General features: G+C 40.4%; 1 protein-coding gene across 1 annotated transcript; it reads left to right on the plus strand.

The window, feature by feature from the left end:
- The first annotated feature begins 2017 nt into the window (after positions 1-2017).
- Positions 2018-19747, plus strand: LOC122008006 (disease resistance protein RPS2-like). Its single transcript, XM_042563573.1, has 3 exons — positions 2018-2249; positions 2305-2516; positions 18485-19747. Exons 1-3 carry the CDS (start codon positions 2018-2020, stop codon positions 19745-19747), a joined length of 1707 nt encoding a protein of 568 aa, XP_042419507.1.
- Positions 19748-20401: the final 654 nt, after the last annotated feature.

A 20401-nucleotide genomic window follows, 5' to 3' on the forward strand; every position in this document is an offset into this window, starting at 1 on the left:
CATCGTCCCAGTCCACTGCCGGCGGCCTCCGGCCATTGCCTCGATCAATACTATAACCCTTGGGGAAGGTGAACCCAAGGGGGTCGTCATCGGCATGATCGACGCCAGAATCCGGCCGGATCTGAGCAAACTTTTCTCTACCGTTGATCTAAGCCCCTGCTCTGATCCGGCCGGATTCCGACGCCGATCGTGTCGATGGTGATCCTCTTAGGTTCACCTTCCCTAAGAGTTATTGTATTGATTGGGGCAACGACCGGAGGCTGTCGACGGTGGGCTGGGGCGATGTGTGGGACACAGGGACAGGAGATTTGGGGACAGAGGGTTTGATTTCCCTAGGAGTTCAAATCCTCTGTCTCCAATATCACCTGTCCCGGTGTCCCATTCATCGTCCCAGACCACTGCCGGCGGCCTCCGGCCGCTGCCTCGATCAATACTATAACCCTTGGGGAAGGTGAACCCAAGGGGGTCGTTATCAGCACGATCGATGCCGGAATCCGGCCGGATTTGAGCAAACTTTTCTCTACCGTTGATCTAAGCCCCTGCTCTGATTCGGTCGGATTCCGGCGCCGATCATGTCGATGGTGATCCTCTTAGGTTCACCTTCCCTAAAAGTTATAGTATTGATCGGGGCAACGGCCGGAGGTCGTCGACGGTGGGCTGGGGCGATGTGTGGGACACGGGGACAAGGAGATTTGGGGACAGAGGGTTTGATTTCCCTAGGAGTTCAAATCCTCTGTCCCCAATATCACCTGTCCCCGTGTCCCATTCATCATCCCAGTCCACTGCCGGCGGCCTCCGGCCGCTGCCTCGATTAATACTATAACCCTTGGGGAAGGTGAACCCAAGGGGGTCGTTATCGGCACGATCGACGCCGGAATTCGGCCGGATCTGGGCAAACTTTTCTTTATCGTTGATTTAAGCCCCTGCTCTGATCCGGCCGGATTCCGGCGCCGATCGTGCCGATGGTGATCCTCTTAGGTTCACCTTCCCTAAGAGTTATAATATTGATCGGGGCAACGGTCGGAGGTCGTCGACGGTGGGCTGGGGCGATGTGTGGGACACGGGGACAGGGAGATTTGGGGATAGAGGGTTTGATTTACCTAGGAGTTCAAATCCTCTGTCCCCAATATCACCTGTCCCCGTGTCCCATTCATCGTCTCAGTCCACTGCCGGCGGCCTCTGGCCGCTGCCTCGATCAATACTATAACCCTCGGGGAAGGTGAACCCAAGGGGGTCGTCATCGGCACGATCGACGCCGGAATCCGGCCGGATCTGGGCAAACTTTTCTCTACTGTTGATCTAAGCCCTTGCTCTAATCTAGCCATATTCCGGCGCCGATCGTGCCGATGGTGATCCTCTTAGGTTCACCTTCCCTAAGAGTTATAGTATTGATCGGGGCAACGGTCGGAGGCCGTCGACGGTGGGCTGGGACGATGTGTGGGACACGATGACAGGGAGATTTGGGGACAAAGGGTTTGATTTCCCCCACGTAGCCCAGAATAGTGGCACTGCACTTCTAAAAATGTGGACGCGTGTTGATCCAGCAAGACCCCCTGACGCTATCCACGATTGTGATCCGTCAGATCGATTAGCCTGGTTCTAGATCGCTGAATTGCACGCACACTTCCTGTCGTAGTCGTTGAACTGTTTTTGTTCGTGAGTGCCGAAGTGTACCGCCCATATCTGCTCGACCTTTGCCATGCTCGTTTGCAGCAAGTAAACGACAAACCCTAGGAAGACCCTTCTGCTGTCCCCAAGGTGTAGCACAACTGGGGTGCATGATTTCGATCCTCGGAGTGTCATTGCCTGGATTAGCGTCCCAGCTTCAGCTGTGTACCTGTATTTACCTCCTTTCATATTTATGAGACCGACTCTAGGGGCCACTGATATGGAGGTTCCACATTTTCTAGGAAGGACGTTGATCTAAGCCCCTGCTCTGATCCGGCCGGATTCCGGTGCCGATCGTGCCGATGGTGATCCTCTTAGGTTCACCTTCCCTAAGAGTTATATGATTAAAATGGAATGCTTAGAAGAGGAGGCAGCCTGGAATCTCTTCAGAAATAGTGCAAGGATGGATGTCATTGACGCCGACAAGAATATACGGATCCAGGCTAGAGATTTAGTCAAGGAATGTGGCGGCTTGCCTGCAGCTCTCATTGTGCTGGCACAAGCGATGGCACCTAAAAAGACTTTGGAAGAGTGGATACACGCCTTGACCATCATGAAGGACACACCACACCAACTTCCTGGTATGACAAATAATGTTTTTTCTATTATGAAACTAAGCTATGATCGTCTATCCAGTGACAACTTGCGAGTTTGCGCCTCTTATGGTGCATTATTCAAAAAAGGATCTTGGATTGGCAAATATAATATTAGGAATATGGATAGGTGAAGGGATTATTGATAATGCCGATAATATATGGGATTCTACCAGGAAGACACAATTTCTGCTTGGCATACTACATGCAGCATCTTTAACAGAAAGAGTTAATGATGACTACTGTTTATCCCGGGTAGCTTCTAGAGTATTCAAACTGATCGTCGAGGCTAGTGTTCGACACTATCTCCGTAAATGATATTGCTCCGCTACGGTGCTTAACGGATTGTTGCAATTCGTTCCCAAGATACAACGACGACGAACGTCTCGGAATCGTAGCACTCCAACTTCCGAGACCAACGAACCTTCTAGTAGACTTCTTGGACTCTTGAATGCACAAGATGAGATGAATGCTTGAGGAAGAGAAGAGAGGATTGAGTGAGTATTCCATCATCTGGAGAGTTCTGAGTGTCCTTTGGGTGAGTGGATGTGTTCTTTGGGCTGGATCGATCTAGATCATCCATTCTGAAGGGTTGTAACCCTTCTCCAAGCCCACTTCAATATCATCCATCAGATCTGAGGAGTTGTGACCCTCAGATCCCGCCTATTGTCATCGGCCATCGGATCTGGATCCATTGATTCAATGCTTCAGATCAAGTCTCATCCCAAGCCGTCAGATCGTTACTCTTTGCGATCCAACGCTCTAGATCGCATCACAAGCGATCCATCATACCTATTTGATCAACGTTGATCAACGGTAGCCATCCATTCCCTAAGTTAACTGTCCAGTCATCTCCCTTTGCCCACGAGGATGTCGCATAGGCACTGCCACGTCAGGTACGAGCCTGACACGTCACCCGAGTGCCACGTAGGCACTGCAATGTCACCTGGAGCATAAATTTAAGCTCCTCGCGACGATGCGTACGTGCGAAGTGCAAAGTGCACCTACAAAGCGCCCATTGCGCACGTGGCGGGCTCACAGGTGAGAGCACTTGCTCGCCCTGGGCTAAGGGAGCACCTGTCCTTTTATTTTTGTGTTAACTCCATTAACACATCTTCATTAATAAGTAGAGAATACACATCGAGAATTTCCGATGTAGGACTATTCTCCCATGCACTTTATTAATGAATAATAAATGTTATTTTGGGCCGACTTTAAATATTAATTTCTCATTCACCCTTAATCGGTTTTGAGCAAATTAATAGTCTAAATCTATCTACGCGAATCGTAGATTTCAATTTTGAAGTCAATTACGACTTTGAACAATTGATGGCTTCCTTCCTCAAAATCGTTTTGGTCCATTTAAGGCCCCAATATCCAACAATCCCCCACATGAATGGAAATTAATGTAATGCGTGTATGCATGCTGACACTTTACAAGAGTCCAATCGATAAGTCACTGCATTGGGAGAGGTAGCTTGTGGCTTTGAACCTTCCGTAGTGAAATGCTATCGAGTATACTAGGCTGCGCAGTGATGTCTTGAACTGCTCAGCTGTTGGTGTATACTTAGACAATAACACCCACACAGAGATCTATCTCACCTACTTTAGGTTCTCATGGTTGGTTCCATTTCGGCCATGGATACCATCTTGGATTCATGAGTGTTTCATTGAAGCGGCCTATCTTCACACTCACATAGGTGACACTTCTATCAAGAGTATCCTACCATACTCCACCTTATCAGGTATAGAAGTCACTAAAAGCATAAGCTTAACCTCACTACATGAGGTAGGACAGCACAAATTCATCCTAGGATTGGGATAGAGATAAACTATCTAATGTGCTGGACCACAACTTCTGTAACTTCGTTGTCCCATTGAACCAAGATCTTGGGATCTCCAGTCAACAAGGTTGGGTTACCGCTACAGTCGTTTTCAGTTGTAGATTTTTAATCACATTCCTCTTGATGAGCAGTATATTTGATCTTGACTCAACCCCTTCATTAGAGGATCTGCCAAATTATCTTTGGACTTAACATAGTCGATTGCAATCACTCCATTCGAGATCAACTGCCTAATGGTATTATGTCTACGACATATATGTCGTGACTTCCCATTATACATATTACTCTGTGCCCTTCCAATCGCCGATTGACTATCACAGTGGATTAGTACGGCAGACACAGGTTTCATCCAGCTCAGAATTGTAGGACCGTGATCGTTCGATAGAGGGGGGGGTGAATATCGATTCGAAAACTCGAGTGAAAAAGTACTCAGCGGAAAAGTAAATGAACACAGTTGATTTTACTTCGTTCGGAGCCTGTGACGACTCCTACTCGAAGACTCGTAGTCCTTGACCACTTTCGTTGGGCAACCACTAGCAATTCGAATATGATTACGAAAAGAGTACAAGAGATGCTAATGAAACAAAGTGATACCGACAAGGAAATTAACCAAAGAAGAAGGAGCACTTTGTCGGAGCTTTGTTAGCGTCGCAGGAGCGTAGAGCAGCAGGGCAAGCAGTCGAAGAGTTCTCAGTTGTGTTTGAAGCTCCACCCCTGGGGCTTCTTTTATATGCTGCTCCGGGCGCCTGGATCCCTTCCGGGCGCCCTGGTGCGACGTGGCAGGTCTAATCAGCGAACTCCACGTGGCGACGACTCGGCCTGGATAGAATTCACCTCCGGGCGCCCGGATCCCTTCCGAGCGCCTGGACCCCCTATTTCCAGAAACTTCCTTTCCTGCAAAACAGAGTTAGTCCGAGGCAAATATATATTCTGTAAAACAGATTGTTAGCACAACTAAAGTAATATGATTTACCAAGAAAAGAGTACGACTTAGATTCCATCTTTCCGAGACCGGAATCTAGTCACGATCTCGACTTAGATATCCGAAATGGATCTAAGCCGGATCGACGCCTAATGTTCCCTTCCTGGGAACGCGTCCTCGCAGTCACTCCCCTCCAGTGACTTACCTCACTTACCTGCCAGACGTCAGCCCTTCGACCCATCTAGACTTCTCGCCAGCTATCTGGTCAGCCCGTCGACCTAGCTGGACTTCTTGCCAAGCATCCGGTCAGCCCATCGACCGGCTTGGACTTCTCGCCAGCTATCCGGTCAGCCCGTCGACCTAGCTGGACTTCGTGCCAGACATCCGGTTAGCTCGTCGACCTGTCTGGACTTCTCCTGCACACTCGATTAAAGTGTCAGACAACAACAAAACTAACTTAACCTATTTGTCATTCATCAAAACCTAGGTTAGACCGTTAGTGCTATCCGCACCAACAATCTCCCCCTTTTTGATGGAATGACAATCTGGTTAAGTTAGTGAAAAGACGCAAAAATAAATAAAACAGGTACAAGATTTTTAAAGTTAGTTTTAGTGTTTTCAATTTGGTTTAGCTAACTTAACCACCTAACCCTCCCCCTTTGGCATTCATCAAAAATAGGCAAGGGTAAACAAGCATAGTATATAGTTACTGTTAAATTAAGAAACAGCTAATTTTGGAAAATATCTAAGTTTGATTCAAACTTCAAAGATACTGATAAAAATATAATTTTTTTTAAACCAAGTTAAAAAGATAGTCAAGTTGAATTTTAAAAAGTATAAGTTTAAAGTTAATCAAGTTTAACTTTTCAAACGTGTAAAATTTTTCAAATCAGGTTTTTCAAATTCAGATTTTAAGTAACATTTACTTTTCAAAAGGTAAATTCTAATTTTCAAATTCCAATTTTCAAACACTAAGTTGAATCTAGTTTTCAAATTTGATTTTTCAAAACAAAGCAAAAATTTTTAATTTTTCAAAAAAACAAGTAAAATTTTAGCTTAAATAAATTTGTTAAGGCTAATTTGATAAAAGCTAAGTTTGGAAAGTTTAATTTTCAAGCATATGTTACAAAACTGAGTAAGTGTAAATTTGTAATAATTTTCAACTTTTAAAATCAAGTTTAAAAATTAGGTGGGATTTTTAACCTTTCAATTTTTCAAATACTCAGTTAAAGTTAACTTTTTGAAAACTAGTGTTCAAAAAATAAGTTAGTTTTAAAATAAATGTACAAAAACATACAAAATTTTAATTAATTTCTCCACCTGAACTTGACACTTAAAATTAAACAGTTGTCTAACCAATTAGGTACTAACTCACTATCAGAAGATAGTAGCTTTCGCTTAGTTAGTCAGATTAAGTTGATTATAAGCAGTCAGTGTTTGACTTGACTGATGAACTTAATCCGATTAATGTCTGATTTGTATTTAACGTCCAGACTTATGCCGATGCACTGAAATAAGCATCTTAAGTCCAGACAGTTGGCCTATGCATCTCACCCCTTTCTATGTTTGTCAAACACAAGCAAGGTAAACATAAGGTGTTGGTGAGATGCTCAAAAATTAGTCCTATGGGTACATGCTTTCTAAGGATTCAAAACTAGTCTAAGGCCAAAACTGGTTTTGAAAATCTAAAAATGGAAAGTTTTGAAAACAAACAAGTTTAACTTATAATTTGAGAGAACTATTTTTGAAAATATTTTTGAAAAATCCTAGTCTATTAAGCACATCCCTAATTTTCGACGTAAGTTGTTAAATTCACTTTCAGGGAGTGGTTTTGTGAAAATGTCAGCTAAATTTGATTTGGACTCAATGTATTTGAGTTCAATATCACCTTTAGTAACATGATCCCTGATAAAGTGGTGCCTAATTTCAATATGTTTGATTCGTGAATGATGCACAGGGTTCTTGGTTAAGTTAATTGAACTTATATTGCCAATTAATACTTTTACATTTGTGATATTTAAGTTGAAATCTTTTAGAGTATGCATCATCCATAATAATTGTGCAACACATTCGCCTATAGCTATGTACTCTGACTCAGTTGTAGATAGAGCAACACAATGTTGCTTTCTACTAAACCAGCTAACAAGTGATGAACCTAATAATTGGCATCCACCACTTGTGCTTTTGCGGTCTAATTTACATCCAGCATAATCTGAGTCAGAATACCCTATTAGTTCAAAATTATTGGTCCTAGGATACCAAATTCCTACATTTGTTGTTCCCTTAAGATATCTAAAAATTCTTTTAACTTGTGTCAAATGGGATTCCTTAGCACAGGTTTGGTATCTAGCACACATACTAACTGCAAATAAAATATCAGGTCGGCTTGCAGTTAAGTACAGTAGGCTACCTATTGCACTCCTATAATATTTTAAATCAACTGGTTTTCCATTTGGGTCATTATCTAAGATTGTGTTTACTGCCATAGGTGTTTTTATTTCTTTTGTATTTTCCATTCCGAATTTTTTAAGTAATTCTTTAGTGTATTTGTGTTGATAAATATAATTTCCTTCATTTGTTTGTTTGATTTATAATCCTAAGAAATAAGTTAATTTTCCTACTAAGCTCATTTCAAATTCTTTTTCCATTAGATTAATAAATTCTTCTAAAAAATCTGAATTTGTTGAACCAAATATTATATCATCTACATATATTTGTGCAATAAATATGTCTGTATTTAATGATTTAACAAACAAGGTTGGGTCAATTTGACCTTGGTTGAATCCTTTAGATGTTAAGTAAGATGTTAGCCTTTCATACCATGCCCTGGGTGCTTGTTTAAGTCCATATAATGCTTTCTTTAACTTAAAAACATAATCAGGGTGTTCTAGATTTTCAAACCCAGGAGGCTGACCTACATAAACTTCTTTTTTAATTAGTCCATTAAGAAAGGTTGACTTAACATCCATTTGGTATAGTTTGAATCCCTTATGGGCTGCATAACTTAGTAACATTCTAATGGATTCTAATCTAGCTACTGGGGCATAGGTCTCATCATAGTCAAGTCCTTCAACCTGACTAAACCCTTTGGCAACTAGCCTAGCCTTATTTCTAGTAATCTCCCCAGTTTCACTTAATTTGTTTCTGAATACCCATTTTGTTTCTATTATTTTCTTATCCTTAGGTGGTGGTACTAGGTCCCAAACTTCATTACACTCAAATTGGGCTAGTTCTTCTTACATAGCTATAATCCAGTCTGGGTCTAGTAGGGATTCATCCACAGTTTTGGGTTCAATTTTTGAAATTAGAGAAATTTGACTTAGGTTTCTAAAGGATGATCTGGTTTGAACTCTCAAGTCTGGGTCACCAATTATTTGATCAGTTGGGTGATTTGGGTTAACCCTTATAGTTCTAGGGGGTTCATTTTCTTGAGTGTGTTCATCTTCTTCATAGTCTAGGGATTGATTGGTTTCTTCAGAATTATTAATTTCAGTAGGTTGAAGTTGAGTTTGTCCTTGGGTTTCTTCAAATTTTACATTTGTGGTTTCCTCGATTTTTAGTGTAATTTTATTATATATTCTGTAACTCTACTGTTTAGAGAATATCCTATAAAAATTCTATTTTCTACTTTAGAGGTGAATTTTCCTAAATGTTCTCTAGTATTTAGGATGAAGGTTGGACACCCAAATACTTTAAAATATTTTATGTTAGGTTGTTTGTTATAAAATATTTCAAAGAAGGTTTTATTATGTCTTTTATTTAATGTTGTTCTATTTTGCACATAGCAGACTGTGCTAATGGCTTCTGCCCAGAAATATTTAGGTAGGTTATATTCATTTAACATAGTTCTAGAGGCTTCTAGTAAGGTCCTATTTTTTCTTTCTACAATTCCATTTTGTTGGGGGGTTTTAGGACATGAAAATTCGTGATGGTAGCCATTTTCAAGATAGAATTTGTTAAAATTATGATTTTTAAATTCTCCACCATTGTCACTCCTAATTCTTTTAATTTTACGATCTTTTTCATTTTCAATTTGTTTGCAAAAGTTCGTAAAGATTTCAAAAGTTTCGTCTTTATATTTTAAGAATTTTACCCAAGTAAACCTAGAATAATCATCTATTATGATTAAACAGTATAAGTTTCCATTTATGGATTTGACTCCATGGGAGTCAAAAAGATCTAAGTGTAGAAGCTCTAATATTGAGTGGGTTTGTGGCTGATTTATTGGTTTGTGAGTGGATTTAGTTTGTTTACCTTGTTGACAAGTATTACATATGGTTGAATCTATGTTAGGTAATTTTGGTAAGCCTCTCACTAGTCCATTTAATTTGCTTATATTTTTAAAATTAGTGTGAGACATTCTTCTATGGCATAACCATGTTTCTTCTTTTTGTGTTAAATAACACTTAATGGAAGAAGTGGTTAAGTTGATGGCATAGATGTTGTCTTTTCTAAAACCTTTTAGGCTTATGGTAGGATTATCTAGATGTTTGATTAAACACTCTGTGGATAGAAATTTAACCTTATACCTAGTATCGTATAATTGACTTATACTCAGAAGATTATATTTAAAATTTTCAACAAGTAAAACATTTGTAATTATAAAGTCTATTTTTAATTCAATATTACCTGTTTCCAAAGGCAACTGTTCCTAAGCTTTTGTAAGTGAGTTGAGTGAATTTGGTGTGATCTCCAATCATATGTTTGGAGCAACCACTGTCCAAAATCCACTTGGTTTCCTACAGTAAGTAGGATTTAAAGTTAGTCTTTTTATTTTTGAGCAGGCATTATTTAAGTTAAGTTTAAAAGTTTTGACATTAATTTTTTAAGTTTGAAATTGAAATTTTGAAATTAATTTTTAAGTTTAAAATTAAAATTTTGAAATTAATTTTTAAGTTTAAAATTAAAATTTTGAAATTAATTTTTAAGTTAAATTTTGAAATTAATTTTTAAGTTTAAAATTTTGAGATTAATTTTTAAGTTTAAAATTTAAAATTTTGAAATTAATTTTTAAGTTTAAAATTTAAAATTTTGAAATTAATTTTTAAGTTTAAAATTTTGAGATTAATTTTTAAGTTTAAAATTAAAATTTTGAAATTAATTTTTAAGTTTAAAATTAAAATTTTGAAATTAATTTTAAAATTAAAACAAATTTAAGCCTTATTCATCTCACCCGATCTATATTATCAATCAGGGAATCCTATGATTTTGTGAGATGAAATTGGATTTTTAATTATGGAGTTTTTGGTTTAACTTGTGTTAGATTCAGATTTAGCTTTGGTCTCCACAAATAGGCAATCTTCGGATAAACTTCTAAGCTTGGTGAGTCACATGGACGTCATTAGTAGTAACCAACCTTTCGAGGTTTTCCGAATAGTCCTATCCACGGAGCTTAGTACTAAATCTTGGTCTAACTGGTTAGGATTCATTTAAGGGTAGCTTCGGTCAGTTCCACTTGGCCAAATACACCAGATCGAAACCATATCTTTCTAGACATGCGATGCCCAAGCTTCCCTAACGTACTATCATCCAAAAACTTCACCAGTACCATGATTCAAGTTAAACTTGGTCTCTTTTTAACTAATCCTAATCACACTGCCGGGTTAGTTAATTTTGGAGGTGCTAGCTATTCTGGAGCCTCCCCCTGAATTATTGACCTTTAATTTAAATTTTCGTTTTAGGTTTGTGTCTGTTTCTTTTATAGTTATAATTAACTTGGTGATAGTTTATATTTTGTTGTTTTTTAAAGTGTTTAGATTTTGAATTTGATTTAGGTTTGTATTTTGGATTTTGGTTTGGTTTATTCGATTTTATATAATGTATTTTTTCTTTAGGTATATAATATTGATTAAGTCCTATTTGCGTGGTTAAGCACGCTTTCGGAACCCAAGCTAGATTGGTTGATTTGTATTGGGTTATTAATGATTTGAAGGTTTTATTTGAATTCGACTTATATCCTAGTCCGGTTTTATTATAGCATGCTTTTTGATTATTTAGGATTAAGTCTAGATTTTTTGATCTTGTTGTGAATTTTTCTAATATCTCTTTTAAATTATTTATTTTATTTTTTAATGATAAATTATCCTCCTCAAGTGTTAGATCTTGAGTTGGATTTGAATTTTTTATTTGTTCTTTGAGGTCTTGATTTTCCTCAAGAAGTGATTTGTTTTCATTTTCTAGTTTAATCAATTTATTATTCAAACAAGAAATAATTTTAAAAAATTTACGATTTAGGTTCAGGTATACCTCTTCGAAACCTTCGGAAACGAGTACGGACTCGTGGCTCGATTCGGGTTCGGACCCATCTTCCGATTCATCTTCCGTTTCAGCTTCGCGGGCCATTAGCGCGAGGTGACTCTGGTGCTTTTGATCTTCTGCTTCCGATTCGCTCGAGGACGAGTCGTCCCACGTTGCTTTGAGAGCCTTCTTTTTTGTCTGTTTCGGTTTGTCAATCTTCAGTCTTGGACACTCGTTCTTGTAGTGCCCCCTTTTGTTGCATCCAAAACAGGTCACGTTCTTCTGTTCGGTGGGAGAACTGATCTTTTGAAAGTCCTTCTTGCTGAAGTTCCTTTTTCTCCTGGTGAACATTTTTCTTACCAAGTTCACCAGGTGTTCTTCGTCTTCCGAGTCTTGGTCGGAATCTTCTTCATATTCAGGCTTGCTCTTCTTTTCTTTGGAGGAACCTGCAAATAAAGTTATACCTTTCTCGGCTCCAGCATTAGTTTGTTCATGTAATTCTAGTTCACAGAAAAGCTCGTCTAATTTTAACTTAGAAAGATTTTTAGAGATTTTGTAGGCATCTACGATTGATGCCCACAAACTATTTCGTGGAAAAGCATTTAATGCGTACCTTATTAAGTCTCTATTTTCCATCTGGTGGCCTATCGCATGAAGCCCGTTGAGGATGTCCTTGATCCTCGCGTGGAGCTGATTCGCCGTTTCACCTTCCTGCATTTTTATATTAAGAATTTTATTTAAAAGCAGGTCTCGTTTTGTTACCTTGGCGTCGCTCGTTCCCTCGTGCAGCTCGATCAATTTTTCCCACAGCTCTTTAGCGTTTTTGTGTGGACCGACTCTGTTCAGTTCTTCTCTTATTAATCCGCACTGTAGAGTGTTGATCGCTTTATTTTCTGTTGACGCCTTTTTCTTCAAATCTGCTGTCCAGTCTTCAGGATCCAGTATATTCCCGGAGTTGTCCGCTGGAATTTTATAGGGTCTCGTAACGCTCATCCACTGGTCGAAGTCTGTTTTGAGGTAAACCTCCATTTGCTTCTTCCAGTACGAAAAATCATCCCCGTTGAAAAGTGGAGGTCGTACTGTGCTGAATCCTTCTGTCTGAGACATTTTAGTCCTGCACACAGAAGAAAGAAAAGAAAAACAAAAATCCCAAGACTTGGTCTTGGATTAGTAGTGCGGAAGAAGAAAAAAATAATAGAAGTATCTAAATTGGTGTTGCACCAATTTAGATTTAATTTCAACGAAAAAAAATTTAAAACAAGTAATACTACCAGTTTGAAATTAAACGTAAAACTGAAAACCGAAAAAAAAAAAAAGGTTAATTTTTCACCCCCTGTCTGATTGGTGGTTGCACCAAATCAGAGCGGTACCTGCTCTGATACCACTTGTAGGACCGTGATCGTTCGATAGAAGGGGGGTGAATATCGATTTGAAAACTCGAGTGAAAAAGTACGCAGCGGAAAAGTAAATGAACACAGTTGATTTTACTTTGTTCGGAGCCTGTGACGACTCCTACTCGAAGGCCCGTGGTCCTTGACCACTTTCATTGGGCAACCACTAGCAATTCGAATATGATTACAAAAAGAGTACAAGAGATGCTAATGAAACAAAGTGATACCGACAAGGAAATTAACCAAAGAAGAAGGAGCACTTTGTCGGAGCTTTGTTAGCGTCGCAGGAGCGTAGAGCAGCAGGGCAAGCAGTCGAAGAGTTCTCAGTTGTGTTTGAAGCTCCACCCCTGGGGCTTCTTTTATATGCTGCTCGGGCGCCCTGGTGCGACGTGGCAGGTCTAATCAGCGAACTCCACGTGGCGACGACTAGGCCTGGATAGAATTCACCTCCGGGCGCCCGGATCCCTTCCGGGCGCCCGGACCCCCTATTTCTAGAAACTTCCTTTCCTGCAAAATAGAGTTAGTCCGAGGCAAATATATATTCTGCAAAACAGATTGTTAGCACAACTAAAGTAATATGATTTACCAAGAAAAGAGTATGACTTAGATTCCATCTTTCCGAGACCGGAATCTAGTCACGATCTCGACTTAGATATCCGAAATGGATCTAAGCCGGATCGACGCATAATGTTCCCTTCCTGGGAACGCGTCCTCGCAGTCACTCCCCTCCAGTGACTTACCTCACTTACCTGCCAGACGTCAGCCCTTCGACCCGTCTGGACTTCTCGCCAGCTATCTGGTCAGCCCGTCGACCTAGCTGGACTTCTTGCCAAGCGTCCGGTTAGCCCGTCGACCCGCTTGGACTTCTCGCTAGCTATCCGGTCAGCCCGTCGACCTAGCTGGACTTCGTGCCAGACATCCGGTCAGCCCGTCGACCTGTCTGGACTTCTCCTGCACACTCGATTAAAGTGTCAGACAACAACAAAACTAATTTAACCTATTTGTCATTCATCAAAACCTAGGTTAGACCGTTAGTGCTATCCGCACCAACAGGAATATCTTCCAAGAAATTCTGTAGCCATTCAGCTTCCTCAGCTGCTTTGTCTAGTGCTATAAACTTGGATTCCAGAGTTGACCGAGCAATGCAAGTCTGCTTAGTGGATTTCCAAGATACTGCTCCCCCACCGATCGTGAATACATATCCATTAGTGGATTTGGAGTCTTTTGTATCTGATATCCAATTAGCATCACAATATCCTTCCAACACAGCGGGATATTTTCCATAATGTAATTCATAGTTCATAGTATATTTCAAATATCTGAGAACTCGCATCAATGCTTTCCAATGGGTGTCGTTTGGATTACTCGTAAAACGACTCAGTTTGTTGACCGTACAGGAAATATCCGGACGTGTGCAGTTTGTGAGATACATCAAACTGCCTATTATCCGAGAATATTCCAACTGCGATATGGTCTCACTATGGTTTTTTGCTAAGTGTTGACTTAGATCCATAGGTGTTTTCACTGTAGAGAGATCGTACGCATTGAATTTTTTCAATACAGATTCTACATAATGGGATTGTGTTAAAACTATCCCTTCTGATGTCCTGAAAATTTTAATTCCCAATATAACATCTGCTTGACCCATATCTTTCATATCAAAACTTCTGGTCAACATTTTCTTTGTAGTCATGATTACATCATGATTACTGCCCATTATTAGCATGTCATCTACGTATAGACAGACAATTACATAGCCTTCAGGTGTGTTTTTGACATAAATGCATTTGTCACATTCATTTATTCTGAATTCGTTTGACAGCATTACTTTGTCAAATTTTTCGTGCCATTGTTTAGGCGCTTGCTTAAGTCCATAAGCGACTTAACAAGTCGACACACCTTTTCTCATTTCCAGGAGTCAACCCTTGGGTTGCTCCATATAAATTTCTTCTTCCAACTCACCATTTAAGAACGCAGTTTTAACATCCATTTGATGTATTTCAAGGTCATACAGTGCTGCAATGGCTATTAGCACTCGTATGGACGTAATCCTTGTCACCGGTGAGTATGTATCGAAGTAATTAAGGTCTTCCTCTTGCTTGTACCCCTTGGCTACAAGTCTGGCCTTATACTTGTCAATTGATCCATCAGTTTTATACTTACGTTTTAGTATCCACTTACAACCTAATGGTTTATTACCAGAAGGAAGGTCTACTAATTCCCAAGTATGATTATTCATGATAGACTCAATTTCACTATTGACAGCTTCTTTCCACATTGCAGCATCGGGTCTAGAGAGAGCTTCACTTAATGTTCTTGGTTCCATTTCTGACATGAAAGTCATGAAATCTGGCCCGAACGATTTCTCAACTCTATCCCGTTTGCTACGACGTGACTCTTCACTTTGATCGTCAATAGTCCTTTTATAACATGTAAGTTCGGTAACATCATTTTTGTTTGAACTTCCGTTGTTATCACTTTCAACGTTTTCCTTTTTATTTGGGAATACGTTTTCAAAGAATATCGCATTCCGAGATTCTATGGTTGTTCCCACATGTATATCAGGAATGTCTGATTTGTGAACTAGGAAACGATATGCACTACTATTATGGGCATATCCGATAAATATCGCATCGAACGTTTTAGGTCCGATCTTTACTTGCTTTGGTTTAGGTACTTCGACCTTTGCCAAGCACCCCCACACTTTCAGGTATTTGTACGATGGCTCGCGGCCTTTCCATAGTTCATATGGAGTTTTATCATTTTTCTTATGAGGGATTCTGTTGAGAATGTGATTTGCCGATAATATTACTTCCCCCCACAAGTTTTGAGGTAAGCCTGAATTTATCAACAAGGCATTCATCATTTCTTTTAGTGTCCGATTTTTACGTTCGGCAACACCGTTTGATTGAGGTGAGTAAGGCGCCGTTGTTTGATGGATAATGCCAGATTCTGTACAAAATTCATCAAACGGTGCACCATATTCTCCACCTCTATCGCTTCGAATTATTTTAATTCGTTTGTCAAGTTGGTTTTCAACTTCTGTTTTATAGGTTCTGAACGCCTCTAGGGCTTCGTCTTTACTTCTTAAAAGAAAGACATAACAGAACTTTGTGCAGTCATCGATAAAAGTAATAAAATATTTTTTACCTCCTCTAGTTTGCACAAATTTCAAGTCACATACATCACTATGTATTAACTCTAGAGGAGTTGTTGTCCTTTCCACCGAATGAAAAGGTAGTTTCGTCATTTTCGCTTCCACGCACACTTCACATTTGTGTGTTCCGTCAACATTGACGTTTGGTAATAAATTTAATTTGACGAGACGTTTGAGAGTATTATTATGCACATGTCCGAGTCGATCATGCCATAAATTAAAACACTCAACAACATAGCTGGAAGCATTTATTTTATTACCATCAAAATTTCGGAGTACAGGCATTACAACCATTTTGAATAGACCCTTTTCTAGGTACCCCTTTCCTACGAAGACACCATTCTTCGTAAGTACAAAGTTGTCTGACTGGAACACTAGCCTAAATCCGGCCTTGACCAATGCCGCTCCAGAAACTAGGTTCTTACTGATGTCGGGAACATGGAGTACATCAATGAGTGTTAGCTCCTTTCCGGACGTCATCTTCAGAACAACCTTTCCGAGTCCAACAATTGGCGACGTCGTGGAATTACCCATATAGAGCTTCCTGCCATTTATCGGAGTATACTTGGAGAACATCGCCTTATCGGAACAGATATGACGAGTTGCTCCAGTATCAATGAACCACTGCTTCGGGTTGGTATCCACCAAGTTGGCTTCAAATACAACCGCAGTGAGATCCAAGTCCTCAAGAGAGGTTGCGACATGATTCGCAGCATCCTTTGGCCCCTTGGTTGGCTTCTTTGGGTGTCTGCAGTCCTTGGATAGGTGTCCTACCTTTCCACAGTTGTAGCAGGAGCCTTTGAACTTCTTTGCTTGAGCCTTCTTTTTGAATTGCTTCGGCTTTTTAGCGTTCGGCTCGACCAGGTTGGACATTTCGTCTATAGTCCGCTTGGTTCCTCTGGAGTCGGATAACTTTCGATTATCCTCCTCTATTCGTAGCCTCAGGATCAGGTCTTGCAGCCCTATCTCCTTTTGCTTGTGCTTTAGGTAATTCTTGAAATCCTTCCATGACGGAGGGAGCTTCTCAATTACCGCAGCAACTGCGAATGTCTCGTTCAGCTTCATGCCTTCGGCGTCCAGATCATGCAGTATTAATTGCATATCTTGGACTTGAGATGAGACGCTTTTTGAGTCCACCATCTTGAAATCCAGAAACCGACCGACGATGAATTTCTTCAATCCAGCATTTTCGGTCTTGTATTTCTTCTCAAGGGATTCCCACAAAGATTTCGCCGTCTCCAGAGAACAATATACGTTATATAACGTGTTGTCCAAGGCGTTGAGTATATAATTGCGGCACAGAAAATCTCCGTGAGACCACGCATCGCTAGCAGCCTTACTACCTTCCGTAGCGGCTGGCGTGTCTTCGTGCAAAAATCGTACAAGGGTTAGCGCTGTTAGATAAAACAACATCTTCTGCTGCCATCTTTTGAAGTCGATTCCGGTGAATTTCTCCGGCTTTTCTCCGTATGGAATGGTTGTCGGAATGGCGGTCGGAACGGCCGTCGGAATGTCGTTGGTAGCCATATCAGTTTGCACGAAATATCGTTTACACTGTTATTCCCGGGTAGCATCTGAAGTATGCTAGTGTTCGACACTATCTCCGTAAACGATATTGCTCCGCTACGGTGCTTAACGGATTGTTGCAATTCGTTCCCAAGATACAACGACGACGAACGTCTCGAAATCGTAGCACTCCGACTTCCGAGACCAGCGAACCTTCTAATAGACTTCTTGGACTCTTGAATGCACAAGATGAGATGAATGCTTGAGGAAGAGAAGAGAGGATTGAGTGAGTATTCCATCATCTGGAGAGTTCTATTTATACTAAAAGAAGAGGTTGAGTGTCCTTTGGGTGAGTGGATGTGTTCTTTGGGCTGGATCGATCTAGATCATCCATTCTGAAGGGTTGTAACCCTTCTCCAAGCCCACTTCAATCTCATCCATCAGATCTGAGGAGTTGTGACCCTCAGATCCCGCCTATTGTCATCGGCCATCGGATCTGGATCCATTGATTCGATGCTTCAGATCAAGTCACATCCCAAGCCGTCAGATCGTTACTCTTTGCGATCCAACGCTCTAGATCGCATCACAAGCGATCCATCATACCTATTTGATCAACGTTGATCAACGGTAGCCATCCATTCCCTAAGTCAACTGTCCAGTCATCTCCCTTTGCCCACGAGGATGCCGCATAGGCACTGCCACGTCACGATGCGTACGTGCAATGTCACCTGGAGCATAAATTTAAGCTCCTCAATGCTCCTCGCGACGATGCGTACGTGCGAAGTGCAAAGTTCGCCTACAAAGCGCCCATTGCGCACGTGGTGGGTGGCGGGCTCACAGGTGCGAGCACCTGCTCGCCCTGGGCTAAGGGAGCATCTGTCCTTTTATTTTTGTGTTAACTCCATTAACACATCTTCATTAATAAGTAGAGAATACACATCGAGAATTTCCGATGTGGGACTATTCTCCCATGCACTTTATTAATGAATAATAAATGTTATTTTGGGCCGACTTTAAACATTAATTTCTCATTCACCCTTAATCGGTTTTGAGCAAATTAATAGTCTAAATCTATCTACGCGAATCGTAGATTTTAATTTTGAAGTCAATTACGACTTTCAACAATTGATGGCTTCCTTCCTCAAAATCATTTTGGTCCATTTAAGGCCCCAATATCCAACAACTACTTCACGATCCATCCCATGACCCGAGCCATGATATTGTGGGTGCAACGTGAGTGCGGGAAGAAGGAGAACAAATGGTTGGTGCGGGATAGGGAGCGGGTCGAAGAAGCATCGGCAGTTGAGAAATGGCGAGATGCAGAGAGAATTGCACTTGTGTGGAACCAAATAAGAGACCTTCCAGAAGCACCTCAATGTCCTAACTTGATTTTTCTGAATCTTGACGTTAACAAATATCTCAGGAAGTTTCCAAATGGCTTCTTCTTGCACATGCCTCACCTCAAAATCCTTGATTTGCAACAGACTTCTATAGAGGAGCTACCGGTAAGCATTGGTAATCTGATGCAACTACACTTTCTCCAGCTATCCGGAACTAGGATTACTTCTCTGCCAAAGGAGATGGCAGCATTAGTAAATCTCAAATATTTGTCATTGGAATCCATGAAATATTTGAGAACTATTCCTGACCGACTAATCTCCGGTCTTCGAGAATTGCAGTGGCTTGACATGGTGGACAGCTACAGTGGGTGGAGGGAAGGACAGACTTGGGAAGGAGGTGTTAGTTTCGAAGAGCTGGAAAGCTTGAAGAGATTAAAAGTCATTGGGATCACAGTCAGCACGCTTGCTGCTCTTCAAAACCTCTGTGACTCTCCAAGACTGGCAGCATTCACACATTGGCTCCATATAGAAGGGTGTCAAGATTTGATGATGTTCAACATCCCATCCATGGATTTTCATGCGGAAACTATGCTCAGACTAATTCGTATCCAGCTTCACGCAATGAGTGAGCTAGAAGAGGTAGTAATTGGTAATCGTCAACCTATTCTTCTACCTCTACAAGAGCTTCGACTTTCGAGTCTCCCAAAAGCAAAGCTGGTCTGGAGGGCTTGGTTCCCTAATACTCTTGTTGCACTAAAAATTGAGGATTGTAGGGCAATAGACAGATTGATCAAATTGGAGGGAGAGGCAAATGGTAGTGGGGAGACAATTATAACAATCTTTCCTTATCTCCAGATAATGGTGCTACGGCAGCTTCCAGAATTGAAGAGTTTAAGTGATGGGCAACGAATATTAAATTTCCCATCGTTGAAGACTATCAAGGTGGAAGATTGCCCCAAACTGACGAAGCTGACGTTGGTTGCTGATGGGCTGAAAGAGATCGAGTGTGAGAGATTATGGTGGGAGCAGCTCAATTGGGGTGACGAACGAACCAAGTCCTTTGAACACCTCTACAATCCCATGATATAGATTGATGGCTAATTCATCACGGGTATGTGAAGAATGTAGGCATTTTATACAAATATTGTGAAAGTCTACATATATGAGTGTCTTGTATTTGAGAGATTGATTATGTAATAAGGGGTGTTTGGTTGATAGGTTTGGGAATGTGGAAATGAAATGATTGTAAAAGATAGTGTTTGAATTATGAGTTTGGAAATGATAATTTGAAAATGATTTCTAGATTTATGAGAATCAATCAAACCTATATAGCTAAGTGGATTTCATTCTCATTCCACTTTACTATCAAACTCATATCTATAATTATTTTCATCATTTAACCAGACACCACCTGAGTATCTAAAATATGATATTGTGTAACGAGGGCTTAATTCAAGTTCCATGAGTATTTTGTACATCTCTTCAAACAATGCAAGTATTTTGTACAAGAGTTGTGCAAATCTTTGTACTAATTTTAATTCTATGAGACGTACGAGTGTCATATATTTGAGAGTTTGAGTATGCAATATTCAATGTCTAAAATATAATATTTTATTGAAACAAAGCGATAATACTCATCTCCGACGATTCAATATTGTTAACTCCCCGGTTCAATATTTTATGTGCTATATATATACTCATTGAAAAAAAATTATTTATTAATTTATTTAAATTATGATTCGA

The sequence above is a fragment of the Zingiber officinale genome, chromosome 1A, assembly GCF_018446385.1.
Source record: "Zingiber officinale cultivar Zhangliang chromosome 1A, Zo_v1.1, whole genome shotgun sequence".
Taxonomy (NCBI): Eukaryota; Viridiplantae; Streptophyta; class Magnoliopsida; order Zingiberales; family Zingiberaceae; genus Zingiber; species Zingiber officinale.

Coding starts and splice junctions, on each gene's coding strand:
- LOC122008006 (XM_042563573.1), top strand. CDS start 2,018: ATGGAATGCTTAGAAGAGGAGGCAGCCTGGAATCTCTTCAGAAATAGT. Junction 2,250..2,304: donor CACACCACACCAACTTCCTG/GTATGACAAATA, acceptor TCGTCTATCCAG/TGACAACTTGCGAGTTTGCG. Junction 2,517..18,484: donor ATGACTACTGTTTATCCCGG/GTAGCTTCTAGA, acceptor GGTCCATTTAAG/GCCCCAATATCCAACAACTA.